The sequence below is a fragment of the Gobio gobio genome (assembly GCF_949357685.1).
Source record: "Gobio gobio genome assembly, chromosome: 21".
Lineage (NCBI taxonomy): Eukaryota > Metazoa > Chordata > Actinopteri > Cypriniformes > Gobionidae > Gobio > Gobio gobio.
Genome location: NC_137117.1, coordinates 31,852,426 through 31,872,959, shown reverse-complemented (window position 1 = coordinate 31,872,959; position 20,534 = coordinate 31,852,426). Strand labels below are relative to the sequence as shown.

Below are 20,534 nucleotides of genomic sequence, written 5' to 3'. Positions count from 1 at the left end.
GCTTCCATAGGCATGAACTGAAAACGTGCCAGACTGGACACGCGCCGAGAATGACTGTGCGGCCGTAAATTAATGCGGCCATTTTAAATTAGCGCCAATTCGGGGACGGGTTGCTTGAATTGTGGGTTCATGAAAACACAACAAAACGGTACAAAGACAAATTCACTTAAATAGGCGCATTTCGCTTTGAAACCAAATCTTCCGCGATCATCTGGTCCGTCAGCTCCTCACGCTCTGACGAATTAAATCTGACTCCTGCTGTGTTTGTGCTGCGACACGCATTCGGCTCGTGCTGTATTGAGCAGACACGTTCAGTTTTTAATTGCAGTGTCTGTTCTCTAACTGAACTAAATTAATTTATTACTATAAAAATCAAAACAATGGTGGGGTGGTGCCGCAGTGGGCAAGAGATGTAACCGGTAGGCGTGGCTTGGGAGTGGCCGCGAAGGGCAGCGAAGCAAGTGCATTATGGGAGTTGTTGTCTGTCATCCATACATTTTCTGTCTTTTCTCAGTCTAGAAGGCACCAACTTCCAAAATAATTTCACATGTCTACTACATAAATGACCCAGTTTAAATACACATTCAACTTTCCAGCGGTGAAATGCCCCTTTAAAGTTTAAGTAAGCAGAACTTGCAGGATTATATTTTGTAATCATACATTGAATTGCTCTGAACTTGAAATATTTGAGTAAGCTAATTCATACATCATGTAATCTAATTTTCTTTAGTAATGGAAACTTAACCAGCTAATTCAATAAATGCCACCTTACTAATTGGTTACACAATGCTTTGTTAGCATTAGCATTGCACTTGCTGAATGAGGACAGCAATATAATACATTTAATATATATCTGCTCTCAGACTAAACTCATGCTCCACTTGTCACCATGATGGTAACCCCTACAACAACAAAAAAACAACATAACAGAAACTTTTCTAAACTAGTATAACAAAACATTAAACACTACTAAATCTCCCACTTAACATTCATCTTGCACAAATAAACATAATATAACACTTAATTTTGGCATTTACTGTCCCTTTTGAGTGTCATGGCAAAGCAAGCTGGGAAATAGAAATCCCAGCCGGTTTCGGTTAAATTTAAGTTTGTCTAAATTAAAAGAAACAAGTTCATAAAACTCAAATCAATGAAACAATTAAGATTACTTTAATGTGTCAGTTTTGAGAACTCAAAAGAAAAAGAAAGTCCTAAAAACAGGCTCTATTAAAACCAATTCATTATTTTGAGCGTTGGGGTCTACAGTATTCTTAGACAGAAAACTAAAAGCTAAACTTTGTGTCTTCCTATGTTATCAGGGCCAGTACTGCGACATCTGCACCTCAGAAGACACTAACAGAGCGCATCCCATCAGCAATGCCATAGATGGTACCGAAAGATGGTGGCAAAGCCCTCCTCTCTCTCGCAATGTAAAATACAACGAGGTCAACGTCACTCTGGACCTAGGACAGGTATGTTGCCGGTGCATTCCTTACAATTTGTCTCTCAAAACTCTCTATCACACACCCCACCCACACACACATATCGTGTTCAGATTATTCAGCGTACAGTAGAGTCATCGGATACTCGGCTACAGCAGGAGCTTTTGTGGATTGCACATAAGTGTAGAATTTCAAGGGTGGATCCTAAGTTGAATATCATCCATTCATATTATAGTCTGGAGTATCTAGAGGTGTTTTTTTTGTTGCTCTGAACACTTCATGTCTTGGTCTTTTGTATCGAAGGTTGTTATTTGTGAATAGCTGAACAGCCAGGGGGCATTTAAGACTATTACTTTCTAAACTGTAATTGTAAATAAACATTACATGCACTCTCCCACACTTATTCTCCTCCTAAAGTCCTCCAGCATTCCCAGTGGCTTCTACATAAACAGTCAGCGCTGCTTCATAAAGCTTCATGCTGCCCAAATGAAAGAGGGAGGGAGGAAGGGAAGCGACTTACCATCAACAAAAGTTTACCATTGACCTCCATTGAGTTTCAGATTCTTCATATGTAATCTAGTGTCATGTCTCAAAAAGTGGCTTGTTTGGATTTAATGGGAAGCAATCAGTGATCAAGCTACATGGTGTTATTATGAGAAGCTTGAGTCACATCTTGTTTTATGACTGTATTTAAAAAGACGTAAATTTTTTAAACGTATTATTATCTTATTACCAGGCCCACACAGAATCTGCTCACACAGCACTCTGCATAAAAACAGAATGGACGTCATGCACATTCCCTATTTGATATTCATTTATTACACATTATGCTAATTATTTCATTTAGCAATGCACTCTCAGCTGTTTTAATTTTTAACCATATTCACAGAATTTCCTGCAAAATCAATGTAGAATTGGGGGAAAGCACTTTCTGTCTGGGCCTGCCTACTTTTATAAACAAAAATTTCAATGAGCAATTTTAAAGCTCTCTAGGGAGATGTTTATTATTAATACACAAATGTTTAGGGTCGATAAGATTGTTGAATGTTTTTGAAAGACATCTCTTATGTTCACCAATGCTTCATTTATTTGATTAAAAATACAGTAAAAACAATAATATTATAAATTATTATTACAACATAAAAAATAACTGTTTTCTATTTGAATATATTTAAAAATTTAATTTATTCCGGTGACGCAAAGCTGCATTTTCAACATCATCTTCAGTGTCACACGATCCTTCAGAAATCATTCTAATATGCTGATTTGATACTCAAGAAACTTTATTATTATTATCAATGTTGAAAACAGTTGTGCTGCTTCATATTTTTGTGGAAACCTTAATAGAAAGTTCACATTTAAATAGAAATCATTACTTTTGATCAATTGAATGCATCCTTTCTGAAGTGTTAGATTCTTAAAAAAAATCTTACTGACCCCAAACTTTTGAACAGTAGTGCATTTATTAAATATGTTTAATCAGTCCAGTTGTATTGCTCAGAGCTGTATCGCTGTATATTTGTGTAACGTGGCTATGTAATTTTGATCTAATTCAGCTGAACATGGCTATAATATGTGACAGACTAAGCCCTGAATACAACCTACTTTCCTTTCTCTCTCAATCTCTCTCTCTCTCCCTCCCTCCCTCCCCCTCTCTCTGTCTGAATGGAGGCAGAGAGCAGAGACTGGCTTTGTATTGAATTCTTTTATATAGCTGGTGTTTTTTCAGTGCAACTTAAACCTGCTTGTTAAAAAGCTATCATACATACATCACTAAGCAGAGAGAGAGAGAGAGAGAGAGAGAGAGATCAGAATCAATATTTAGATATCTTAGAAGAGTACAATAGCACACCTCTCCACATCAATATGCATTGTTTCAGGTATTATTCATGTCAATAGCACAAGCAGTGCAGTATAAGTGACACACCAAAAGTCTAAAGTCTCAAGTTTTTAATGTTGTTTATATTTCTCTGTGGTGTTTTTAATATGCCTGAATGTGCAAATTCATCAGTCAACACCATTGCTATTATTTTCTCTTTAAACTGCAGTTTAAAAGTTTGAAACTGCTCCTCTCTCCTACCATCACAAACTTGTAACCAATTTTGTCAATGTGCGGGGCGGGACTTTTCCTATCATTATTTCTAAGGATGCTTATTTTTAGAAGTCAGCTCTCTGACTCTGAGACAATGAATGGGTACATGGTTTGTGTAACATTAGCAACAAGACAAAGGCTAATCATAACAATTACCGCTTAGTGTCGAATTCTATTCAAATTCTAAATGGATAATATATAGCCTACAAAGCGTGCAAAGCGCCCTTTACAATCACAAAAAAGCTGTCACTCATCTCAGTTTGCGATCTCACGAAGTTCCATTATAATCATAAAGTTGTCTACACTGACTACACAATGAATCTCTTATTTACATCGTGTCTGCATCCCTGATTGGCCACTGTATTCAAGCGCTCAACAAACATGTCTGGTTGGCTACATTGCTCACCACTGCAAAAACACGTAGTAAATAGAAACATTTGACGTTCACATAAATACGCACTGGAGCGTTTACCAAATCTGTTTCATCAATATGATATTATCAAAGTATTAACTGAGGGAGCTCTTGTTTTGTTTTTGGGCCTGTCTGTATAATTCACTCTTCTTCTTCTTCTTCTTCTGAATCCGTCTCTGGTTCAGATATGGTAGGGTTAAGCAAATATTTCCACTTGCCATTGTGTAGCGTTTACTACAGTTGAAAGAGTGGATCAGGTAGTCCGAGCTTGTTTGATTGAGAGGACTCATTTGCTTATTCATGACTCTGCGTGAAAAAAGGGAAAGAATTAACTCATCCATTTGGTTGCAAGTGCGAGTGCCCACACTTTCTTCTGACTGGCTGTGATTTTTGATTGATTTTGTGTTGGTGTGGACAGACAAACATTTATTGTTGATGGAATTTTATTGCACCCCGTCTGATTAGGCTTGTTCAGAGCCCTAACCGTAAGCATGAGTAGCAATAATAGTGATGCAGGTATGATGTGCATTCTGACCCCTCAGAGCAGATGAATTAGATTGGAATGTTAGTTACTCAATATCTGCCTCAACCTGTTCAGGGACAAAACGACCCTCCCCATCACAATCAAAGTTCAGGTCTCTCTTCTCTCGCTCGCTCTCTTTCTCTAACCATGAATGCTGACACACATTAATTAATTCTCTAGATGTATTAATAATTAGATGATTAAACAGTGTTTATGCAGGCTTTTTTCAACTCTTAAAGGGTTAGTTCACCCAAAAATGAAAATTAGCCCATGATTTACTCACCCTCAATTCATCCTAGGTGTACATGACATTCTTCTTTCAGACGAATACAATCTGAGTTATACTAAAAATGTCCTGGCTCTTCCAAGCTTTATAATGGCAGTGAATTGTTGCTTCGTTTTTGAAGTCCATAAAAGTGCATCTTTCCATCATATATCTGGGGGCTTAATAAAGGCCTTTAGACTTTAGACTTCAGACTTTAGTCATTACTGGCAGCCTTAGGCCTTGTAAATGAGAAAGCTGCTTGTTTTTTTTCTAAAAACTTGGCAAGTAAAGACAATTATCTTAGGCTTTTACATATTCAGGTTTGCTGACATAGGCTGGGCAGGTTTTGGAGTAAGGGTGTGTGGTTGAATGCATGGCGGCAGTTTAATTTAGTCTAATGGAAAGAAACACAAGCTAAGCCAAAAACACTTACAACTCCTGAAAATTGTTATCCGTTTTACTGTCTGACCTCTCCTAGCCAAATGCTCTCTGTTAATGAAACCTCATTTATGTGTGCGATTCACCAGGGCACATTAGTTTAATATCATTGAGACAAAGGCAAACTGCTGCTTTAGCACACAAATGCTTGGGAAATAACCACTTATGCACTTATCTAGGCTTAAACTAAATGATTCATTACTTAAGCACTTTTCTGAAGTATTCAGTCATCAACCTGTAATCTTTTGAGGAAGATCATGGATGGATCCTGTCCCATCAGGAAACAGGTCTAAATTATACTCCACACTACATCAAAACAATAATCAAGCCTGTCAGGGAGACTTTCATCGCACTGTTAAAGATACAGGGTTGTTTATTTCTTATTTCTCCCTCTAATTCTTAAACATGCATTACTCGTGTAGACTGCACTTCATACTAAAGTATATCACAAGTACCATTTAATTACCAAAAAATACTGTTCTTCCAAACCCTAGCAGAAATCCTGTGCCCTTTTCTGGGGCCCTTTTGTTGCAACCTGTGCCCTTTTCTGGGGCCCTTTTGTTGCAAATGAAACAATAGTTAAAAATAGACGATGTCTAATCCAGAGTTGCACCATACTCTGTGTTTGAGTGTATTTTGGGGGGTGGGGTTGAGTGTGACTCAATGGGGACTAAAGTGCCCCATTGTGTGCCATGCGCAGAGATGGGCTTGATGCCAGTCGTGAGAGCCGCACAGAACTAGTTTCCTGTCATTTAGTTGGGAGTAGGGACTGAGTTTATCCAATGTCAAGGCAGTCAAACTGGATGTAATGATCGCTCACTCATTTTTTCTCTGTCAATTGCTCTCAGTATCCTGGCAGGACATTAGTTTTCTTAGAGATCATGTGATCAGGAGCTAGCTTAAAGCAACAGTTCACCAAAAAAAATCCCTTATTCTAAAACTTGCAGAACGCATAAAACTTGGGTGTTGCTTTGGATAAAAGCGTCTAGAAGATGCATAGATGTAAATGTAAATGTTCAAAGAAGAAATAAAACCATACAGGTTTAGAATGAAGTTATATATTTAGAGTTTAGAGTTTTTATATACATTACATACAATGACTCACAATGTTTTCACTGAGAGTGTGTTATTATGCCTCAGTTACAAGATCTGCCATGTCAAAATATGTGTGTTTTCCATAGTCTCAGGTATGGGACGTCCCAGTGTGTGGCCTGCATACCTTGGCAAACAAAGTTCCCATTGTGCAGTTCACAGCATCTTCCCTTGCTTTTCCCCTCACTTTTTTCCAAGGGAAAGGATGACACTCTTTTTATCTGTCAGACCTGCTGATCTATATTCAGAATGAGCTGATATGTTGAGTAAATGTCTATTCTGCGATACTTCTGTTCTGTAAACAGGGCTCAACAATAAGGACTGCCCAATGACCCGGGGCCGACATGAAAGATGCTCAGGACAGTTGTCACAAAAGTGTATCATGTGCATAGAGTACACTGCAAGGACACTGCAATTTTAAAAACTTGACTGAATAACTTTTGTAGCTTTAATAAGGAATAATCTATACTTAATGTATACAGTGAAGACTTTTTTGTACATTTGATTATTTAATTTCTGTAGTTTTTCTTACCTGAATACTACTGTTAGACCTACCTGAACATCTATTGGTCTATTGAATTTATTTGTGCTAAATTCAAGCCCTGTCTGGGAACCCGGCCTAAATTAGTTTTTGCTGTGGAATCGAGAATTGTAAAATACTCCTGATATCTAAAATGCTGGTTTTGCAAACATCATAATTTATTAGAATACAAGGGTCAAAAACAATAACTTTTTTATTGTCGGAGCCACTGAAAAATTTGACAGGGCAAGTAAAAATCTGAAGCAATTTGGCCAATAGAAAAATCTTCTGTCTCTTTCACTCTGTTTTCTGTTTAAACTGAAGTTGTGTAATTCATAGCTGTCCATTAATACACACACTAACAGATGCCCAAGCTCACATGCTTGCACACACACACACCCTTTTTTTAATGGTGTTTACTGAGCATGAAAATGGGCCTGTAAATGGGAGCGAAAAGAAAAGGCACTGCCGCACAATCTGACCGTAATAGGAGGGAACCATGGAGACAAGGGCACAAGGAAAAACTTTATATGATCCAATCTTTCCTGCATGCCAGATCCTGAGTTGTCTTTCCCTTTAATATGAGCAGGCTTGTACATAATGAGCATCCGTGAGAGTGTCTCGTGCATGAGTGTGAACCATCATTCCTGCTTGAGACGGCTGTTAATGGGGTAATTCAGAAACAGCAGGGATCTGAACTCCTGGCCTACATTCTTCAGAGTCCTCTACCTCGACTTTAGCCATCGATCATGGAGGAGGTTTTGTTTGCGGCTTCTCTGCAGCCCCTTTCCCCCAGCATCCCTGTTGGCAACTGCCCCATTTAAACCCCAGATGCATATATCTTCACTGACACCGAACACACTGCTGACCTCTGCTCACCTCCTATTATTTATTAAAGGGGCCATATTCTACACTTTTGTAACATTTTGTACATTTTGCAAAGGCTTCTGGTGCCAAAAATGTAATTCTAAACCACATAATTCAGCAAGACTGCTTTTGGTACTGTACCTTTTAAGCAAAATCCTTTATATATATATATGGAAATTAAATATGTTATGGTTGCTGTTGCTGAATACTGAATGGGTAAATCTCTGAACCATGTCATATGTTAATGTGCATATAGTTGTGAAGTAATGGATTTCACTGACCCTGAAAATTAATAAATAAATAAACAAACAAACGTTAGGTTATCTTTTACAAAGAAACGCTTAGCTGACAGGTTTAAACAGATCATCTGAACATCTTGGAGAACTTTGCACATCTCCCTGTGTGGCAGAAGTGTTTGATTTTGAGCCTGTGTTCACTTCATTTCTCCCGGATAAAGGTTCTCTGAAAAGTAGATAAACAAGATCTACAGATTAGACACTTCTAGTCTAAATGTTGTTTACGTATCCTCTACGCCTAATCTCCATTGAATTGGGAGGCGAGCATGTGTGCAAGTGTGTGTGTGTGTGCAGTCTCTTTTATATAATTTAGATGCAGTTTTACTGGCTGTTTGCAGGTGTTTCGACATTGTATGCATTCATTTCCAACTGAGGTCACGTTCCTTTAAAAACCCAATAATTGCTGGTTTTGCTCTTCTTGGGATGGACGTTTTTTGCAAAGACTTTTGAGAGATCTGAAGGAGCTTTCCTGCTGGAAGGATCAGCTAATACAAACTCCATATACATTCCTGCTTTGAAGATATTTGACCATTGTGAGTTTCTTATTAACATGTTGCGGCCATTCCTTTAGCTCAGTTCACTTTCTTCAGTTCCGGGTCCGGGTCTACAGGTCACTTCGGTCCACAGCCTTCATCTCACCATGCACCATGCAACTAGCAGCTTTGATTTCCCATCTCTTCCCATCCTGACTTGAGTTTTAAACAGGTTGCTCTTATCTACTTTATTGGCTGTAAGCGACACATGGCAGTTTAGAGTTTCCTCCACTCCCCTCTCAAATATTAGCAGAGCATTTCAACAGCATTTTTTAGACATTGAGGGAGAAAAATGAGGATAAGGAGTAGATTGTGATAAAGCAGTAAACTTTGAGGAGTTCAAGGGGAGGATTTTGACAAATAACTGAGGTTAACGTGACAATAGTCAGGAATAGTGAAACTGAAGATAAGATTGGCAGACTTTTGTTTGAATTTCAGGGTTGAAATTCTGCGATGTTACTGCTTAATGCTACGACTGTAAACCGTTTACAAATTTTAATCAGCAATTAATCACATATACAATATTTACAAAAAAATATTCCCAAATGAAGATAATTCAAAGACTTGAAATTATTCTGGCAGACAAGGGGGAAAAAAACACATTTCAAGGGGCATGATACATTTTGTCATTTTATTATCTTATTTTTTTGTATTTAATCATATTAAATTAACAAGTTAATATTACAGCCATGCCCAATACAATTCTTTAATAATTGCTGGTCATCGACTTTGACAAAAGCATGCTTGTAGATCTGTTTGACATGAAAGCTGTTGTCACATAGGAATGAATGAGAACAATTCACACCTCCTCAGGGATTCTCGCGTTCCTCAACCTTCTGGCCAGGAGGCAGGTTCAAGAAAAAATGTCAAGCCCAAATGAACAATTGACCCCCAAAACGAGGCGGGAGAATTTGAGATGACGTGTGGGGGCTGTCGTTTTGTTTTTTAAACAGAAATGCGGCAGAATTCAGCAACGCCCCCGATTCCTGTCGAAACCTGTTCCGTTATGCATTAGAGAAAGAAACCCACCTCCATGTCTCCAAGGCCTCTCTGACGGCTGAGTCTGCATGGGAGCTGAAACAATAGGGCGATCCTGCAGCCTTTCAGTGGATAGTTACACGACCCTGCAGTGTGACCTTGCTTATCTGAGCCCTGCATGCTAGATAGCTGTCTTTCACAGGCGACATGTCTACAGATTAGGTGTTAAGACCTGCTGCTCCTTCAAACATCAGATGATTAACTATCAGTGACAAACCAATGTTGGCTGAAGGAACTGAACGGTCAACCAAGGGTGAAATAATATGGAGGCTTCTTCGGTTTCTTAGATATCTAGGATTTTGGTTCCCTTGAAACACAGATCAAGCCCATGTTCACACATTAGGAGCTGCTTATATTATGTATATGTTGGTGTGGCTGCTCACCCTTATACTGTGAATAAGGGCGAGTGATACATGTATGAGGGCATTTTGGCAAGGTCAAATCTTGAACTAGTTTAGAGGTTGAACAATATACAGTGACCCCAAAAAGTATTTGGACACTTGTAAACACTGACAAAAATGTCCATCTCATTGCATTAGAGTTCCCCTTAGGTTCACACAGATGTCCCAGCAGAATAACCACCGGTGTAGTTCATTATGTTAACACATGTTCCACAAAGTTTGACAACCAGAAAGTGCCCAAAACCTTTTGTCTTAATTTTGAACCATATATTTGTTTCAGATTTTGAAGCCTAACACACTTTTAGTTTGTGAAATGTTTTGATTGAAAAGTGTGCTTGTGCTGTATTTCATTACAATGCTTCTTGGTTTGATATTTTGATAATACAAACTTTACATTTTTAACTGTGGCAGATGTGTCCAAATACTTTTTGGTGCCACTGTTTTTTAATTTCCAGTGCCGGTATTGATTTTTGCAAGCAGGGTTGCAGATATAAAGCTTGTTGTACACATCATTTAAGGGCTGTTTACACCAAGGGCAATAACAATAAACTATAAAGTTGTAATAATCATTCTAATTTTATGAGAATAGTCTAAGCCACAGCTACAATGAAAACGTCACAGAGGTATGTTATTGTCCAGCTGATGAATTATAAAAATGTAGGCAATTAAACAAATTTAAGCCAATTAGAATCCCCCCCCAACTTGTTATTGTTATGTTGTTATCGATATCCTTATAGTTATGGTTCTTGGTGTAAATAAAAAACATGTAAAGCCACCTGCCATGTTTTTTTTTCTTTCTTTAAAGGTAGGGTAGGTAGGATTTGGTTAAAAAACTTTTTTTTCCAAATTTGTTTAAACTTTCTTTATATATCAATACATAATTAAAATGCAAGTACTCTGAAAAAGAAAGTATGAAAATTGAGTGCCTGTAGACCTCTCACGACTGTTTTAAAGACAGCTCATTATTTCCATTCACTCCACCTTCTCCCTTCTGGGCTCTTTCCAAAGCCACGCACCCAAAACACATGAACGCGCCACGCCGACCGCTCAGCTCAGCTGGAGGAAGACGCATTATTTACCTGAGACGAGCGGAGAAGAAGGAGCGGAGTGCATGTAGTGACATCATGTCAGAATCACATGTAATAAAAAAAATCTAACTTTATCATTATGAATATAAACAAATAAGATGTCTTTTAGTAACTCCCTCTCAAGCTAGAATAACGATACTGGTAAAGTTTAAAATACACACACAACACAGTGTCTACGACACACACAGATGCAAGATGTAAACATTGGTAGAGTATATAAAAACAAACCAAGGGCCGAAATAAACGTGCAGGTAAAGTTCCTGGTGAACATGGTAAAAGAGTTTAGACAGGGTAGTAGCTAAAGCTAACTTAGTTCTAAAAAAAGTTCCTGGATGCGGTGTACTAGCTTTTACCCATGCATTTTGTTATCTAAAGTTACATTTTGCGAAATTCAACACGACAGCGATCAACTTGAGCTAAGCATATTGAGTATTTATCATCTCTACTAATGGCTCGCTAAGTGTATAACATTGTTACTTTATGCTAAGTAATGTTATGTTAGCTATATTAGGCAGCTACGTGGGCTAGTGAGACATGCTTCATGAAAACATAAACCAAAAAAATGTATAATCAAAATGAAAGATTACCTGTCCAGCAGAAATACAGCCTCTTGAACTCAAACTGGTGCGCCAGGGTTGCCAGGTTGTCACAACAAAATCCGCCCAATTGCTACTCAAAACTAGCCCAAAACAAGCCCGATCGTGTTTCTCCGGTAAAAATCGCATTTGGGGGGTAAAATATGTGTCTTTTTGGTAGGGCTGCCTGCTAAAATTCGCAAATCCCGGGGCAAAACATCACATAATTGGGGTCGCTTCAACCCGCGGACATGAAAAACAGCCCGCGGCAACAGTGTTTGAAGTAGCCCGACTTGGCAACACTGGGGCCCGCGCATGTGGGCAGATCCTGTAGCAAAAGCGGCGGTAGCCATGGTAGCGAGAGAGAGTGACAGTCGCCCAAGCCAATCACTTGATTCGGCCCGAACGAAAATAATGAGCAGTGTTTATTGCAGATTAAAAAGTCTAGAGTCACTCGATTTTTATACTCTCTTTTTCAGAGTACTTACATTTTAATTATGTATTGACATATAAAGACAGTTTAAACAAATTTGGACAAAAGTGTTGTAGATCAGACTTACCTACCCCACCTTTAACTGGATGGCCAGGGGTGTAAACAAAACTCTTTCCCTTTTAGACTTTATATAGTTACTAGCATTGCGCATGATCAGAATTTTATCAGAATTTTCCATATTTCATTTCTCAGCAGCTCTTAGTCATTTGAATGAACTGACATTATGAAGTCAGGCTATTAATAGTCTAATGCTAATGTGATCGGTCCACACACAAAAGTTTCTTTCTACATTTTGGGCACATTGGCATAAAGTTCAGACTGCGGTTTAGGCCCTGATGTCTCATATTCTTTCCTCTAACGTGCTCTGATAAATAGATGCGAATTCACACTCAGCTGAACTGGCAAATTTACCCATCACTGCTGGCAGTAACAAGTGCGCAGTGATTCAGTACATAGAAATATAATTATTCCGTACTGGCCTCAATGCACTAAATTCTTAGTTCCTCGTGAGCACTCTTTCCTTTTCATCTCACTCTCATTCTTTCCCTTTTGTTCTTTAATCCTCCCTCACCACTCTGATAGATGACAGTGTTTTTTTGGGAGTTTAAAGTACATGCTACTAAAAAAGATGGGAAGGGATGGAGTGAATGCGAGGCCTTGTTAATGAGAGAGTAAATGTTTGTTTTTGCCGGGTCAACAAGAGCTGTTGTTGGAGTCTTTCATCCATTCAATGGCTCATTGGTTGGGTTGGGCCTGAGAGGGGAGGGGAAGTGTGTTTGTTGCAGAGAGGGGGTCACTTTGGTTAAGGGGGCAAATAGAGGGATATAAATACCTTTGCCCCTCCCTTTGCCCTGAAGGGGGCTGTTTTCAGTTTTCCCTCCTTTATGCCCCACTTTTAATCAAGACACAGAGAAACTGGGCATCCAAGAAAATAGAAAAGCATACACTTTAAAAGTGGATTTTAGCCTGCCATTGCCTAGGGAAGACACTATATTCTGTGTGTATTCTGTACAGCAGCGTGTCTCACCCGGTGGGTCGCAACTTCGCAAGACCATTTTAAGGGGGTCGAGGAGTGTGCAGTCAAAGAAACAACATCAACAATAAACGTAATGCAAAAAACATGTCCTAATTCAGTATCTGCGGTCAGATGAGATATTGTCAGGCTATATGTGAGTGTCATTATTCTTGTTATTTTTATAACTTGTTATGAAAAAAAGTCTCTCTCACCTCGAAAAATGTTCCTGTCCTGTCAGCTGTTATACTGTGGCAGCGCATGCTCTATATCACTTCATTATAAATAATGTGCAAAAGAAAAGACGAGCATGCAACATTGTGAGATTACCAAAAAGTACCAATAAATTACATAACTGGTATGTCGTGTGTTAGCTGGGAAGGATTTGCATGCAGGTATGATATTCATTCTGTTCATCAGGAGCCGTTTCTGTGTGTTTTATTAACAGTTTATGTTAGCAATTGTGTATTTACCATGGTAACTGTTGTTTCCGTAATCCCAAATTGTAACTTTATTTTCACTATTTTCACTGTTATTTTGTATATTTGTAAAGGACTGTGGTGGCTCATACCAACTTACTAACTTAATTCTATTAACAAAGTCTAGTTTGGGACTGCTTTTTAATAGCCTTACCCAATAGGCTACTGTTTATTCAACCTAAAATTAAAATTCCTATAAAATTTGATCGTGGCTTAATGACCATGGGAAAATGTGGGTCCCATGGCCAAACCAGTTGAGAACCACTGCTGTAGAGTATAGTAGAGGCATTAAAACATGGTGCTTCGGTTCTGATATACACTGATATACCAGGGAGATTTCTAAACTCTGCCCCCAAGCATGAGAACCCAGGAGAGGAATGACAAAAAGAGTGATAAATCCATCCCTCCTCTCCATCTGAGATAAACAGGGCAGATAAACAAGTCTAAAAAGACCTCAATTTGAAGGGCCATAAAAGGTTGAATGAGAGAGGACAACTCCAAATGCAGATGACGTGAAGCAACTATTCCTGAATTTGACTTGGGTGTACATGCTTATAAAAACCCATCATTCCTCAAATACTGTTTTCTGAGTATTCTTACTTTACTTTCCACTAAAGTACCACTTTAGTGCTTTTTAGTTGAGCTACATGTACTGAATGCAAGAGTATGCGTTTTTAACCATTCCTTGCCTGATAAGGTGGCAATTGCAAGGCGATCTTACACAGGGAAAGAAAAGAGAAATGTGTTTTTTCCCTTAATTGACTAAAATGTTTTGGTGGGCCTCGAGATTATACCTCTCTAGGTGTGTCCTAGAATTTTTTTTTTTTATTTGTGCGCCACCAAAAAGCTCTGGTACCCTTTCTACCTTGTACCTTCAGATGTTCTCACATGTCTGAATGATATAAGGCTGGGCCACATTAAAATATTTTTAAATTCTTATAAGATTTTCAAAATGTGAGAGACCACAAACATGAAGATAAGAAATGATAGATTTAACCATTTTGTTCCTCTAGTGTGTGGATTGCCGCGATGTGACCAGGAAAGCACACCACACACTAACGGATTCCTTTCACAAACAACAAGAGTCCTGCCTGTGAACACTGGAAATCTTGCAAAATCTCTCGCATCAAACGTGACTTTAAAGGGGTGGTAAAACACATTCTTTTGAAGGCTTGACTGTGTTTGTGGGGTGCACTGTAACATGTGTTCATGCTTCGTTTTAAAAAAAATTGCCTTATTTTTCATATATTTGACCTTTATTCTACACTGCTCTGTCCCTCCTTGTAAAACGGTCTGATGCTTTCCGGGTTGTATGAAGCCGGTCCCTCAAAAATACGCGATGGGCTCAGATTGGTTAGCTGGCCCAGTGTGTTGTGATTCGCTAACCGCCTAGTGCACGTATGTCGGAAACGTCACGCCCCTTACCTTTATCGGAGGCTGTGCTTTGGTCAGAAACAACGGCGTCAATAAAACCATACCAATCTGAGCCCGAATCAGACCCAGAACATTTGAGTGAAGATGATCGAGCAGAACCTGTTCAGTCCTCAAGAGTAAAGACTGCGGATCTATAGTGATCGCTACTGAATGGCACTTTAACTTTTGTATTTTTAGAACGATTATAGCCAAATATCTGTCACAAGAACTAACCCAAAACAAACACTAAGCACTGGCTTTAACTAGTAAGTTAGCCAAATCACACACAGAACCATGTTTAGCAAGCCTGTAGATAAACAATACATAAAAGCTCTAATCAAAGAATCATTTACACTAATGCCAGGTTCGCTGTTGAGATTTTAACGTTAGTGTTTGTAACGTTAGGTGTTCGTCGGATAACGTTAAGTATGAATGAGCATTTAACAGACTGGTTTGCAGAACAGCGTTGTCATCTGTTTACTTCCTTGCTACAACCTATTACAGGAAAACACATCGATGAAAAATAAATCAGACTTACAGGTTGTGGCCCGTGAACAGCTTCTGTTTGTAAATCCAGCTTTCAGGACAAGCCGTTGTGCATATCCTGTATTGAACTCGCGAAGTTTGTGGAAGTTTGTGTTGTTCTCCGTGAAATGTGCAGCGCGCGCGTCGTGCATCCACGCACCGGCAGTGTTTTTTTCACGCAGCTGACGTTGTGCAAATCTGGCATTGAAATCACGAAGACGGTGGATGTTCTCCTCCGTGGATGTGCTGCAGGAAGCCCTGCGCGCGCCTGATTCCCCGCTGACTCAAACACACGTGCATATAACATGTTTTATGTTAAACGCTCTGCAACGCACCCCCGTCCCTATGAAGGCTGAACAGAGCAAGTACCCCAGACCTGCAATCCGGATGAAAATAACAGCGTTTCCTCTGCATCGCGGCAACAACACTCCAGCCTACTATACCACAACAGCGCCGCGATACAAAATGGCCTCACCCCCCCTTATTTAATATTCTCGGAGGAGGGGTTTATGTAAATATTGAGCCTGTTGATGTCACCAACCCTGGAGGAATGTGTGTAGTCGCCTACTGGCCGTTTGCTGTAGTTCTTAGAAACTGATTTCTTTAAAAGCAAATATCTCCCTTTGCTTTAAACTTTGAACGTTGTAACTTTGCAGATGTTGTTTATGCTCAAGCAGCAACATTACACGTTAGCTAAAGTTAGAATAGTGAAATCGTGGTTTACCACCCCTTTAAGTAAACAAACATGGAGGACGACCAGCTGCTTTTTACAGAAAATTTGGTGGGGAAATTTGCACTCCTTCAGTGACAACTTTGCTCAGAATAGCTGTCAATCATGACGTCACACCCCCATTTTTATAGCATCAAATAACTAACTAAAACAAAACTTATTTAGAAAATACTTGAACTTGAACTACCTAAAATGACAGAAACCATCTTTGGAATTTTTTTTTAAAGTATAATTTGATTGTTTAGTTTGTCTTATGAGATCGGGGCGGCATCAATGTTATTCTGAGCAGATTCAGTCACTCTTAACACAGCTCACACCACAGGAAAATCTGATAAGATAATCTGTAGAACCATCAAGATAATCGGGACTTTACCAAGGATTGTCGGAAGGGGAGAAATCAGACCACAATCGCCCTGAATATCTTGTAGTGTGTGGCGGGATAAAAAAGGAGGGATTCCCAAACTTGTTAAAACCCACTTTTTAGCAAGAAGTATGCAAAAATAATGTATTACAAATTTTTAGTTTGGAATTCTTTATTTTCCTTGTTGTATTGGTATGCTTATTAATTACAGTCCATTACCAGGCTGAAAAAAGTGGATGAACATAAATAAAAAGACATGAGATAAAGCAGATAAAGAGAGAATATCTTAGTAACAGAAATACCATGGTTTATTTAAAAAGCGTTATTTATTCAGCGTTTGAAGGGAACATTTTCAAATGGTGAAAATGTTAGACAGAAAATACTTCCAATAGCTTTGGTACCAAAAATGTTACTGGTATTGGCACCAACTGATGAAATGTTGGTATTGGGAACCGTTAGGCAGCTCTTATCTGCTAAGCCACCACCACCAAAGCAAAGCATGTGAATTTGAGGCATGCAATTGGCTGACTGTTTCTAAGCAACATTCTAACGCTTCATTTCACACTGTACACGATTGGCACCGCAATGCCCCGGGTAAAACATAGTGTTAACCCTGCTTCTAAATTCTTTTACCTGGGGTTAAAATCAGGGTTTAGAACGACGATAACCTGGGGTTAAGTGCAGTGTGCCAAAAAGACTTCCGAGACACTCAAAGCAAAAGAAGTGCACTAGTCTGATTCTTCAAGAATTTACAAAATAATAATTTGAATTGGAAAAAGTAAACATGTAAGATTAACAGATGTAATGGTTCTTCTTGGTTCTGTCTGTAATCATAGTATTTTTTTACAAATTAAGAAAAAAAAGTTGCATTTAGGTTGTTACATTTTTTGTTACAACTTTTTTTTTAAGAGGCTATAATTAGTAACTAGTTTTTTTTTTTTCAAATTTCCTTTTGATAACTCACCTTTGAATGGCAATTGCGTTCACATGCTCAACGGGCATGCCTGTGATTGGTTATAATGCTCAATGTAGGGCTGGGCGATATGGCTGAAAACTGTATCATATATAAGTGTTTCATATCAGTCGATATCGATAATTATTTATATTTTTATTACCTATTTAAAGTAAGGACCAGGAGAAAAATATATTACATTTAAACATTTTTATTTTAAACTTAACCTTCCTCTGATTATAATCCCCTCAGTTATTAAGGCAGAAATGTCAACACAACCATGGGAAACACTCAAATAATTAAAATATGGCGAATATGGCTGTGCTCCAAAGGGTGACCATGGCTAAGGTGGTAAAACAAGTTTGTGGTATTACCAGTCTTGGTGGGGACGATAATTTTTGCAATTTTTGCATAATTTCGGTCATAACTACGGTCAGATTAATAAAATCCTAAAAAATGCCATACTAGCGAGCTGACTTGCTTTCCTGTTTTATCAACAATTTCCTCGCTCGCTGCGGCAATCATTTTCCACTTATCACTCCATGCCGGTTCTGTTACTGAAGAATCCAACACGAGACAACTAGGGATGCACCGATATGAACATTTTGGCCGATACCGATAACCGATAATTCTTAATATTTGAAAGCCGATAACCGATATATTGGCCGATAAATCTAAATACAAATTTTAATAAACTCTGAGAGCCTGATTACAAAAACAAAAGGCTCACCATTAAAAGCCATGTCCCAAACACTTCAACATAAATCAAACCTATACACTACAGTAGCCTATTTGAACCAGTGTGAGATTCCTTACCTTTTCAAATTAATTTTACACTCCAATTTTTTTTTTAACACTTTACAATAAGGTTTAATTTTTGTTAGTATTAGTTAACCAACAATGAATGAACAATACTTCAACAGGATTTATTAATTTTAGTTCATGTTAATCTCAACATACTCAGACCCAAAGTTGTGTCTTTTAACATTAGGTATGAACTGTGAATGGACTGTTACAAAACACAAACATTTTATTACTAAAAGAAACTAAGGTTATTGCTCTCTGTTTGTTTATGATAGTTAATGCATTAATAAAATGAGACCTTATTTGTAAAATGTTACCAAAAATTATATAGTCTAAAAAATAAAAATAATATACCTAAATAATGCAAACAAGTAATTGAACAGCATTACTTAGGCTGCATAATAAAGAATCAGAATGCAAGTGCATGAAATAACCTCCGCACAGACGATAAAGAAATGGTTTTAATCAAACCATATTGTTGATGGAAATGATACGAGAACAATAAAAGTGCTAATTATAAAAAATAATGCTTCTGTGTTTTTGAAAAAAAAAATATGTTTAATATTACAGTAATAGTAAACATCTGTAATATTAGTCTAGTCTATTAGGAATAATGTTGCTGTTTGAGAGCGCGCTGAAGCTGGAGAGAATGAACGAACAACCATAAACTGAAGCGCTAAGAAGTTTAATTAACAACTAAACGCATCATATATGAGAACAATCAGATATTTATACAAAATAAATATAATATTACAACTTATATTAGCACAAAATCACGCATAGGTGAAGGGTTATAACTCCTGTGGATGCTCTTCCCCTGTTTGAGAGCGTGATGAAACTTAAGATGATCACCGGTACAGTGAAGCACTGCGGGTTATTGACTTAACCAAACACATCCTATATGACTTTAATCAGATGTTTATACTACAAAAACGTAATATTACGACTTAGGCCCTACATATGCTTAAAATGACGCGAATGCACAAGCGAACTTGACTGTGCTGGTCAGAATGCGTTGTTGACGCTTCCCACAACAGCGCGCTGAAAAACAACTAAACCCAGAGAATTCACTACGTTTTATAACAGAAATATTCTCATTGCAGTGTTATGTATAGGACAGTCCCAGTAGTTATTAATGCTGTGCATTTCTGTTTGAAATGCGCGCGCCGGTACAATGAAGTGCTTTACTGCATCGTTAATTAACTCAACCAAACGCATCCTATATGGGATTATATACACAAAATAATAAATATAATATTACAACTTACAATGGCACAAAAGGCTGTGAATGCACAAGCGAACTTGACTGTGCTCGTCATGAAGGTGTAACTCCGTGGGCGCGCGCTGAAGCTAAAGACCGGTACAATGAAGTGCTTTACTGCATCGTTTATTAACTTAACCAAACGCATCCTATATGATATTACATACACAGAATAATAATAAATATAATATTACAACTTACAATGGCACAAAAGGCTGTGAATGCACAAGCGAACTTGACTGTGCTCGTCATGAAGGTGTAACTCCGTGGGCGCGCGCTGAAGCTAAAGACCGGTACAATGAAGTGCTTTACTGCATCGTTTATTAACTTAACCAAACGCATCCTATATGATATTACATACACAGAATAATAATAAATATAATATTACAACTTACAATGGCACAAAAGGCTGTGAATGCACAAGCGAACTTGACTGTGCTCGTCATGAAGGTGTAACTCCGTGGGCGCGCTCTTCCCTCAACAAACGCGCTGAAACACAACGCTCTTTTACAGCCTATTCTATTCTCATTATCATTTTATGTAGATTATAGAAGACTTGCGCTTCCAATGTTGCACATAACTGTATTTTCCTTTTCGAAGTGATTCCAAACATATTTAGAGCAATTCAAACCCATCATGGTGGACAGCGCGTCCGTCTCAGCTGAAGGAAATAATACATTATCTATCGGCTTGACTATATCGGTCAAATTTTCTTATTGGACCGATAACGATAACATCAAAAATAATCATTTATCGGCCGATAACGATATGTTGCCGATATATCGTGCATCCCTAGAGACAACGATATGGCGCTATCAAACTTGATACTGTTACATGATTGGCTGTTAGTGTGTCACTCCCTTGCTAGTTTACCAGACAATGCCTTTGTTCATGCAACCAAACTTGCTTCGCAACCTCTGGT

At 38.3% G+C, this 20,534-nt stretch overlaps 2 protein-coding genes across 3 annotated transcripts in view; both read left to right on the top strand.

The window, feature by feature from the left end:
• Positions 1 to 20,534, top strand: part of tcea2 (transcription elongation factor A (SII), 2) — a 774,534-nt gene that overhangs the window by 139,930 nt on the left and 614,070 nt on the right. The gene's annotated exons all lie outside the window — the stretch shown is intronic.
• Positions 1 to 20,534, top strand: part of lama5 (laminin, alpha 5) — a 96,843-nt gene that overhangs the window by 2,966 nt on the left and 73,343 nt on the right. For both annotated transcript variants that reach the window (XM_079803567.1, XM_079803566.1), the window contains exon 2: positions 1,320 to 1,472. In XM_079803567.1, coding sequence (XP_079659693.1) covers positions 1,320 to 1,472 — 153 coding nt within the window. The remainder of the gene's footprint in view (positions 1 to 1,319; positions 1,473 to 20,534) is intronic.